This window comes from Castanea sativa, chromosome 12 (genome assembly GCF_040712315.1).
Source record: "Castanea sativa cultivar Marrone di Chiusa Pesio chromosome 12, ASM4071231v1".
NCBI lineage: Eukaryota > Viridiplantae > Streptophyta > Magnoliopsida > Fagales > Fagaceae > Castanea > Castanea sativa.
In genome coordinates, this window is record NC_134024.1 from 14,631,535 (window position 1) to 14,642,573 (window position 11,039).

The window sequence follows — 11,039 nt, forward strand, 5'->3', positions numbered from 1 at the left end:
AAAAGGAATTAATATATTTTCATTTAAGAAATATATTTGCATAAGTTCTTTAACAAAGTCTTCTCAAAAAAAGAAAAAAAAATGCCTTTAACAATGTCGAGTAGTCAAGTAGCGTGGTATTTGACCCTTATAGTTATAAGGATTTTACTAACGTGTGTTCTTAGGGCACACAATAGTATACTACTTTTAGAAAAAGTTTTATCGGGAATTGAATTTTTTTTTTCAATTCCTCATAAAATGTTTTCAAAAATGGATGACTTAATATGTGCCCTTAGGACACATATTAACCGGACCCTAGTTATAAAAAAGGTTTTTCAAAGAAAACAGTTGTTCACTTGTTCCATCCTACGTGGTGGTCCATTCACTGAAACAAAGGCATTTATCCCGTCTGACTTTATTGGTCTATTAAGGCTCCCGCCCCATGCACGTGAGCATATGTAAGACAGAATTTACTTTTTTTTTTTTAAAAAAAATTTGTAATTATTTAATTTTAGTATATTTATGTCAAATTTGGTATTTTATTTTTTGAAAATGGTAACATTAGTTATTTTAGGTTTAGGTTATTTATTTTCTTGTTTTTAGGTGCTTTTAATACTTTTTAGGTCAAATTTGGTTCTTGGTATAGTTAGATATTAATTAGGAGTTATTCTAAAATGTATTTTATTGTTTGTTAAGTTTTATGGAGCTCTTAAATAGCCCTTTAAGTCTTTAAACTTTTTTTCATAGATTATTATTAATAAAATACAAATTTTTTCTATAGTAAATTCCAGTTTATCTCCTTGTGGATTCAAAAAATCCCCCATGAATTCAAAGTTTACTATTTAGAAATTAACAGTTTAGTTTCTTTCCATTAAAGAGAGTATCATATGTGCTTTCTTTAAGCTTTCGCGACATCAATGCATGTGTGCGTGTGTATATGCGTAAAAGAGAGAACAAATTGAAGGGACAAAAAACATTTGCTAAGCTACAATGCTAGTCATATTGATGTGTTGTAGTTAATTAGCATGTATTTTGTTAAGTTGCAAGCTAATCTAATGTTATGTGGATTGATTTTTTGGGGTGGGGCATTCAAATTTTAGTTAGACCAGTCGACGAGTCCAATGCAAGTGTGAAAAAAATGCATTTGAGGGCCTTTTTCTCTTAAGCTGAAGACTCTTAGGGCCTGTTTGTTACACAATCTCAAACTCAAATTTTCACATTTTAAAAAACTTAATACATATTTCCACACACTTTTTCACCTACAAAAATTTCAAAAAACTACAAAAATCTCATCTCAAACTACTCTACCAAACACCCCCTTTGAATCTTAGAGGTACTTTTTTTGTTTTTTTTTGAGAAAGGAATCCCAGAGGTATATACTTAAAAAATTTTAAGGGGTGTTTGGTACATGCACTTAAAAATTGAAAATTGTTATTTGAAAATATGTGTGGTAATACGTATGGGTAAAAAATTATGTAGAAATACGTGTAATGTTGTTTAAAAACTGAAAATTGTTGTTTGAAAACATGTACCAAACACCCCTTTAATATCCTTGTCCTAAGGTTATATTTGTTTCATTAAGAATAATTGTGATTGTTGATCAAAATCAGAGCTTCATGCCAAGGAGAACTTAATATGCAAATTTCAAAAACCTCATACATACATACATACATATATATATATATATATATATATATATATACACGAGTTAAATGCAGCTACCCACAATAAATTATGGCAACACCTGCAACCACAAAAATTTCTGCAATCAACATCATAATTGATAATTTGATATTAATTTACATCGGTCACCCTATTGTTTATTATTATATAAACTAACAGATGGTGAACTCACTAATCTTACCCTATAGTATTGATTGTTTGGCATGACTTCGGGGTGTATTTTTATCCATTACTATGTTAATTTAGATATTTGTTTATGTTAGAAATACTGAATAATTGTATTGTATTTCTCAACTAAAGAATATACATGTGTGCCTTTATATAGGAGGCATAGGAGTGCAGTATAAGTAAAGGTGCAGTACAAGAATGTGTGCTATACAAGTAATCTAGTTAGGCCTAAAGCCCATAACACTATACACGTTAACAGTTTCGATATTTATTTATTTTTCGATATAAGATAGAAATTTTACTCTAGTTAATCTAAGTGTATATGCGTGTGAGTTTTCTTCTTAGAAACTTGAACTCCGACTTTTACCCTTCACACTTCACAAACACTTCACAAGCACTTTTACCTTTCACACTTCACAAACACCTCACAAGCACTTATATTTATCGCACCAATAGTGTACAGTAGTATTTAGATATTTACTTGGACTATATAACGGTGGTTATAAGTTTGAACTAATATTCAATAACTATAATAATGGGTAGGAAGATTTAAATTCTAGTTCTTCTTAAGAAAGAGAACAAACATAGTTACTATATAATGTATTTGAAAAAGTGAGAAAAAGTAAAGTTTTGAAGAGTTATATATAAAAGTTAAAAGTTGAAAAAAAAAAAAAACTGATCCCTATATGAGTTATCTAAAACGTTTTGGATGCAGAGAGAGATTCTTTTTTTTTTTTGGGTGGATAAACGCAGAGAGAGATTCTACTGTCCTTTGTTTTGCTATTTTGACAAGGTATTGATTTCCTGTTACTTTTATTGATTGGTCCACCACATGCTATCGTTTCTTGCGTTTGTGTTCACACGTGATTTTTTTTTTTTTTGGATGAAAATGTTCACAGGAGATTAAATATCCTTGTCCTAAGGCAACTTGATTGGTTGCCAAGAAAAGAGTACTTTTAGTTCTTCAGGGGTGGAAATAGTATTAATCATGAAATTCACCATACTTTGTTTCGTCCAACTACCTTGGCACAACTTTTATTAAAGGAAAAAAAGAAAAAGAAAAGGAAAGTGACCATAGATGGTTTAAACCAAAGTGGAAAACACATTAAAAAAAAAAAAAAAAAACCTCCTGTATTAGATAAGTCAGGTGGGAAGGGGTAGTAGTGGCATGGTTTTAAAAATCGGAAGGGGGCAAAATTGGATTTGCTTTCGGTTTCCGGCTTAACCCAGTTATTGACTGGTTTTGGCCGGTTATTTAGCTAGTTATTGGAGCTTTGTTCAAACCGGACTAATGGCCGGTTCTCGGTTTAACCGATTGGACAAGTCAGTTCGGTCTAGTTTCTAAAACCATGAGCAGTGGGGGTTTAATTAGAGATGACCAAGGTCCAAGGTAATTGGCTCAAGGGCTATTCTAGAGCCATGGGACACACCACCAGCATAGTTGCTGAGGTTTGGGATTTAAAAGAGATGGGCTAATTCTTTGTTCCCATCCAAAGGCGTGCACAACCAGACTATGGCCGACCCAACCAATCGGCGCTGATGATACCGAATCATAGATGGAGTCGACCGACTAAGCCAATGTTGACGAACGGAGGGTAAAGCTTGTTCCAATGCCAGTGTGGTGTAGCAGTCGGAACTCAAGTCCAAAACCGAGATGGAGCCAAACCGACTGATATATGTATGTAACATATATATATATATATATATATATATATATATATATATATATATATATATATATATATATATATATATGAATTGACCAATACAACATTCTTTTAGTTAGCTTTTGTAGGGGTATTGGGCACAGTAATTTATGAAGGATGGCCCAACGAAGTCTTTTGGGCTAGAAACCCAAATCCGAAGACATCAAAATGACCTTGGAGTATCTAAATGTCCAAATACGTCCGAGGATTAGATTTGTCCTCGGATTGCTAAGCCGAGGACATAGGACGAGAAGTTTAGTGTCCCCGGGTTATGTTATAAAGAGTCCTACGACTATGGGAATACACAGTATACGTGGAGGACAATAGAAAGAGCGGTGGAATATCTAAAGTAAAGCTGCTACCACCACCCATACATTAAAAGCTCTATAATTGATACGCTGACTGTATAGATGGAAGGATGGGACCTGAGCATGGAGTTTGGAACTTGGTCCCTAATCCCAGCGGGCTTTAGGGAAGAATGGATGGGACAAGTATCCGGAATCAGGATTGCAACCATAAAGTGGAAGATGATGAAGAGAAGGGGAGGAGTATAAATAGAAGGGAAGACATACGAGAAAGGGGGAGGCTTTTTCAGGAAGAAAAAGAGCCAATAGTATATGATAATCAATATTTGTATCCAAACTTAAGGAAATACTATTATAAATTATCCTCGGATTTCGTCTGAGGAATTCTCAGTCTTACTCTTGCACACAACTCTTTAATTTGTCCCATTGGGCCTAAAGCCCGTTCTTTCCCTTATTGTCTAAACCATCCTTGAAATCTAGATTACAAACCCATCATCTACAAGTTTATTGTAAAGAAAGGCCTTTCAAGCCCATCTACCTCCAGTCATAGTTTGGGAATTTGAATTGTGTCCTTACAGCTTTTATTTTTATTTTTTTAAAACAAAACGGCGTTATTTCACTAAGTAAAAAAAAAAAATCAAAACAGCTTCGTTTTTGTGCTAGGTTTTCTCACCCATGCCAAGTATAAATTCACTCTTTTCTCTCACCCTTACCCTAAGTCTCTCGGTCTCTCTCTAACCTCTTGGTTGGCTCTCATTGTCTCCACCTCGCTGCCGCTAGCTACTCCTCCCAATCTGCGGGCCACTAGTAACTCCATCTCTCTCTTCTCGCCTTAAAGTTCTTAATCTCTCTCTGAGTCTAAGTCCAACTGTGAACTATCCAAGTTCAGTTCTTTTTTGAGATTGTTATAGTCTACACTCTACAGTCTGCTAACTGCTAAGTGCTAACGTTTTATTTTGGGGCATTTTTCAACATTTTGATTTTTTAGGTAATCCATAATCACTATCAGTTATTGTTTATCATTTTGATAACAATCACTATTTAGCATTTTGATATATAATTAGCTTTTATATTATATAATGAATTGATCTATATAATTAACTTTTATATTATATAATGAATTGATCTATATAATTAGCTTTTATTTTATATTCATGGGGGATCCAAAAGGCTAAAAGACCCAACTATTTTATGTGGCAAATTATGAATGACTGTCTATCCCTTTCACTTTGACCCATCACTTTTATTCTAACACTCATAGTTAGCCACATCAAATAATTGTGAAACTGGGTACAGAATTGGTTGTGATCCTATAATTTTTCATAAGGAATGCCTTGGACTATAATTGGTATGAGGCATATTAAAACCTTTAAGGATGAAGCATTGTGTCATTCCTTAACAAGGACAGTATTATGCCAATGATGAGTTGGAGTGTGATATTAATTGTGTCAATTTAACCTTTCAACTTTCAAAATTAAGTTAATTTTATCGCTGGGGCCTCCTTTTGTTTTAATTTAAAAAAAATACTTAAGAGCTTGTTTGGTAAGAGTATTTAAATATAGTTTTTTTGTTTTGTAATCCATAAAAGGATGAGTCACATGTTTGAATTTATTGTTTGGTTAATGTTCTCTAAATACAATTTTTAGAAAACTGTATCCTATTTTCCTTGTTGAGTACATGATTTTTGAAAATGGCTGAAATGATGTTTTCAAGACGTAGAAAATGTTTTTAATGGCATATTTGTAAATAAATTGAAAATAGTGGACCCCACAGATTTGTCCAAATTATTATCTCTTAAATTAATGAGCTTATCTTTATCACAAAAAAATTTAAACACTTCAAATTTGAAACTTATCATTATAAAAAATGAAGAAGATACATAAGCTCTAATCTCTTATCATTATCTACAAAAAAGTAATCTACAAATTCTACACGTTACTTTTTGTAATTTTAAAAAAAAATCTCAAAAATAGAAATGGCCTTCCAATTTTTTTTTTCTTCAGTATTTTGAAAATTAAGTGGGAGCCAAACACATATAATATGAAGATTATTATTTGAAAACTAGTTTTAATTTCAAATTTTAAAATTGTTTTCATACTGTTTTGAAAACAAAAACAAAAATTCTCTTACCAATCAGACCCTATATTGACTTGATTTGTTGTTGTTGTTGTTGTTGTTATTATTATTATTATTAATGTGGGGGGATGAGGATCCAAAACAATTGATATGATAGGTAAGGGCATTTCCGAGGAGGTAAACTTCATGGAATATTGGTAGTATGCCCTAGGGAGGTGCTCGCCTAACTTGTGAAGGGGTTGAACTACTACAATTGATAGAGATATGAGGACTCCTGCCCAGCCTCGAAAAGTCAAAAGTCAAGGGTGAAGGAAGCACGGCGTAACCCGAAAGATAAAAAAGGTGACTTGGCACTAAACAATGAAGAAAAGAAAAAGGAAGGAAAAAACAACCTTCCCCTCCACATTAAATGCGCTGTAATCACTTAGTTGGCCACATTAATGAGGAAATGACCATGAATAGTGCTCATACAGCTCACACCTTGGTGTAAAATCTTCTAATAAGGACCTCATGGGACGAGTATCAAGAAGGCCTGATTCTAACCCTCCAAATGTAAAGTCTAGATGCATTTTGGCTAAGCTATATAAAGCCAAGAAACATTTGGATTAAGGGGAGAGTTTTCTTTTTGGATAGAGAAGAGAAAAGAGAGAGATTATCTATTTGTAACCTCTTCCTCGGACCAAACCCAAGGACAGACACTTAGCCATATTAGGGTTTTTCTCTAATCGAACGTCTTCTATTATACACATAAGACTAGTTTGACTATCATTTTTTGTTTCTTTTATCACATAATGGATACTTAAAGGTTGACCTTACATTCCACTTCTACAAATTAATTGTATGAGCAAATAGTAGTACAATCAAGACCTACCTATTTTTTCTTGTTCACTTTTTGCCTGCTACAATTGGCGTCGTCTTTGGGAAAGTCTCTTTAGGTATCTTTATAAAATCTCACGGTTATGGCTAGTCCTAGGCACAGTGGATCGTTGGAATCTATGGGCTCTTAGCGCAGAGACCATTTTGTTAATCTAGAGCAAAGGAGGGATCGCCACGTGGCTCATACTCACGACGAGAGAGCACCCTCCATTCATTATAAAAGAACTGGTTAGCATGAAGTTAGTCACCATTCGCGTGATAAGGAAGTGTATAACTTAGAGAAAAAGGTGGAACGGTTACACTAATGTCTTCGTCGCAAAAATCGAATAAGGGATGATAGGACTCCTTCCCCAAATTGATATTCAAGTACTAGAAGTGATAGAAACTGTCGGCCTCCAAGTAGTACTCCACCCAGTGAATCGTTCACATCGTCATCTCGTCATACTTCTAGGCAAAAACACTATTGTAAAAAGTCCAAGACTCCACCAAAGAGAGGCTAGGGGCATGATGCAATGTGAAAGGCTCTCCTTCAGATATCCCACTCCCCTTTTTCTCAGCGTATTGAGCAGGTCGAGCTCCCTTGTCACTTTAACCAACCTACTTTTACCATTTATAATGGTAAAACCAATCCTGTTGAACACGTGAGCCACTTTAATCAGAGAATGACTATTCATTCCAATAATAAAGCCCTTATGTGTAAGGTCTTTCCCTCAAATGGTTTGGTGGCCATGAGGTGGTTTGATGGCCTTGAAGAAGGATTTATATATGTTCTTTTGAGGAGCTAATAAGGGCCTTTAGGGAAAAATTTGTAACATGTAGTCGAGTCCCTAAACCCCTAAACTCTTTACTTTCGATGTCTATGAAAGAGGGGGAGACCTTGAAGAACTACTCTGATAGATATTTTGAAATTTATAACGAGATTGATGGAGACTTTGAGGACATCGCTGTACGAACCTTCAAGGTAGGCCTTCCTATACACTATGATCTGTGGAAATCACTTACTATGAAACTGCCTCGGAGTATGCCTCAATTGATGGATCGGATTGAGAAGCATAAAAGGATTAAGGACAACCAGAACTCTAGCAAGGGTAAAGCCAAGGCTTTCACCCCTGATCGAAGGGATAGCTCTTCAGGTCGGTTCACGTCTTCCCAATCGAGTAGAGAATTTTTTAATCAGGCATCCCACAACTTTGCAGGCCACCAGGCGGTAAACTCGGTGTTTAAAGAGCCGGTATATTAGGTGTTAGAGAAGATAAAAAAAAAGAGCCCTACTTTAAGTGGCCTAATAGAATCGGAGGAGATCCTACTAAAAGAAAGCATAATTTGTATTGTCAGTACCACTAGGACCGAGGTCATATAACTAAGGACTGTAGGACTTTGCAAGCCTTCCTTAATCAGTTAATTACAGCTGGCAAGTTAAAGTAGTTTTTACAACAGCCAGACATTCAAGGAGGTCAGCCCAATGCAGAACCACAAAGAAGTGGAACTCCTTCGTCATCCTTAAGAATGATAAATGTTATTTTCGCAGCCTCGAGGATAGACTCTCATTCAGTCAGCGGGGTAATGATGGTGTCTTCGCAAATGGAAGCACGGGAAGAAGAAGCACCATGTAAGAAGCCTAAGATTCTGGAACAGCCAATTTTAAGATTTTTTGAGGAAGACAAGGAAGGGATAATTCAGCCACATAACGATGCGTTGGTGTTGATCTTGCAAATAGCGGGGTATGATGTCAAGAGAGTGATGGTTGATCGAGGTAGTAGGGCTGAGATCATCTACCCTGATCTGTTTAAGGGCTTAGGGCTTAGGGCTTAGGCTTGAAGACTTGAACAAGTATGATGTTCCTTTGGTGGGGTTTGATGGGAATACTACTATTTCAAAGGGTATGATCTGGCTACCTGTACAGACAGGGGACAAGGTGGTGAGTGTAGATTTCATTGTGGTGGATGCTATCTCTCCATACACTGCCATCCTTGCTAGGCCATGGTAGCATGCTATGGGAGCGGTCTCATAAACTCTTCATGTAAAGTTAAAATATCCCACTAGTGAAGGAGTGGCCAAGCTAGTAGGATGCCAAGCAGTGGCCAAACAGTGTATGGTAGCAGCAATTAGTCATCGTGTTTTTGAGGTGAGTTCTTCAGAGATAGAGCCTACCTTATAGCAACCACAACCCGAGTTGCATGTCTTCTCGAATTGCCAGTATCATGTAAGGAGTTAGAAAAGGTTGTCATTAAGGAGGATGTAGAAAGGTACTTTCAAGTTGGGACTTAACTCCCATTAAAGGATAACGACAACTGGTAGATTTTTTTAAGGAAAATTTAGATATTTTTTCTTGGAGTGCCTATGAAGCACTTGGGGTTGATCTCAAGTTCATTTGTTACAATTTAAATGTTAGCCCCAAGGAAACTCCAAAGAAGCAATTACCTTAGTGTTCATTTAAAAAGCATGCCGAGGTTGTAAAGGACAAGGTCCGTAAGCTTAAGCAGGCAAGAGCAATCAAAAAGGATTTTTATCTTAAGTGGTTGGCCAACACCGTAGTAGTAAAGAAGAAATCAGAGAAGTGGAGAGTGTGCGTGGATTTCACAAACCTTAATAAAGCTTGCCCAAATGACCCATTTCCTATTTCGAGAATAGATTAGTTGGTGGACGCAACATTTTCGGACATCCTAGGATGAGCTTCTTGGATGCTTTTCAAGGGTACCACCAAATCCCATTAGCACTGCTAGATCAGGAGAAAATGGCATTCCTCACTCCAACAGGAAACTATCATTACCGAGTAATGTCGTTTGGTCTAAAGAATGCTGGGTCTACATATCAAAGAATGGTCACTAGGATGTTTGAGAGCCAGTTGGGAAAGAATGAGGAGGCATACATTGATGATATGGTGGTAAAAAGTAAAGAGTTCGAACATCTATCAAACCTTGGTGAAATTTTTGCAATCTTGAGAAAATACAAACTATGCTTAAATGCTTCTAAGTGTTCTTTTCGTGTAGGGTCTGGGAAATTCTTGGGTTACATGATCACCTATAGAGGGATTGAGGTTAATCTCGATCAGATTATTCAAATAACTTGTATCCTCCTTGGAATCTGAAAGAAGTTCAGCGTCTGACTGGAATGATAGTGGCTTTGAATAGGTTCATATCAAGGTCTACTGATTGGTGTAGGCCATTCTTTTAGCTGTTGCATAAATGGAAGGATTTTTTTTCGTGGTCTAAGGAGTGTGTCAAGGCTTTAGAGGAGCCAAAGGCATATTGGGCTCATCCACCGGTTTTGTCTTGTCCAGAGAAAGAGGAAGTTTTGTATGCATACATAGCTGTTGCGCAACACGTAGTAAGTTTGGTCTTGATACGGGTCGATGAAGGAGTTTAGAAACCGGTGTACTATGTCAGAAAATCCCTTCAAGAGGCTGAGGTCAGGTATCTCCATCTTGAGAAGGCTATCATTGCTATCATCCATGCCACCAAGAAGCTGCCACATTACTTCCAAGCCTACATTGTGATCGTCCTGACCCAGTTGCCTTTGCAGGCATTACTTTGAATATCGAATTACACTGGAAGAGTAATCCAAATGGCCATGAAAGGTCAAATCCTAACAGACTTGGAAGTGGAGTTTACCGAGGAATTGGGTGACTCTGAAGAGGTAAAGAAGCTCGAGGAAGCGGTGAGAGTAAGTTTAGTAGTAACCCAACACATATGGTAGTTATTTGTGGAGGGTGCGGCCAACCAGAAAGGATCAGGAATTGGAATCGTGATAATCTCACCAGATGGGATTACTTTGGAAAAATCTCTAAGGCTAGTCTTTTCAGCGATGAATAGCGAGGCAGAAAACGAGTCTTTACAGGTAGGGCTAGTCATTGTCCAGAAGCTTGAAGGTAAATCTGTCAGGGCGTTTTGTGATTCAAGGCTCATAGTTGGACATAGGTTATTTTGAAGTGAAAGACTCGAGGATGCTTTGGTACTTAAATCAAGTTAAACATTTGTTGGGGAGCTTCCATTCTTTTACTTTGGAACAAATTTTCGAAGTAAAAATTCTCATGTTGATTCGCTAGCAACTTTAGCTACCACCAGTAGAGAAAATCTTCATAGGATTATACTTGTGGAGGACTATGCATTACCTGCTTATGATACACCGATTCCAGTTGGAGTTCACTTCATGCGAGTGGGCCTTAGTTGGATGGACCCATTGGTGACGTTCCTCAAGGGTGGAATATTGACTGAGGACAAAATTGAGGTGAGAGAATTCGTAGAAA

General features: G+C 36.5%; 1 protein-coding gene across 1 annotated transcript; it reads left to right on the forward strand.

Moving 5' to 3' along the window:
- Nucleotides 1-7,646: 7,646 nt before the first annotated feature.
- Nucleotides 7,647-8,605, forward strand: LOC142620231 (uncharacterized). The gene is made up of 2 exons (XM_075793631.1): nucleotides 7,647-8,024; nucleotides 8,231-8,605. The coding sequence occupies exons 1-2, from the start codon at nucleotides 7,647-7,649 to the stop codon at nucleotides 8,603-8,605; spliced, it is 753 nt and encodes a 250-aa protein (XP_075649746.1).
- Nucleotides 8,606-11,039: the final 2,434 nt, after the last annotated feature.

Coding starts and splice junctions, on each gene's coding strand:
- LOC142620231 (XM_075793631.1), top strand. CDS start 7,647: ATGTCTATGAAAGAGGGGGAGACCTTGAAGAACTACTCTGATAGATAT. Junction 8,025..8,230: donor ACTCGGTGTTTAAAGAGCCG/GTATATTAGGTG, acceptor TTTTTACAACAG/CCAGACATTCAAGGAGGTCA.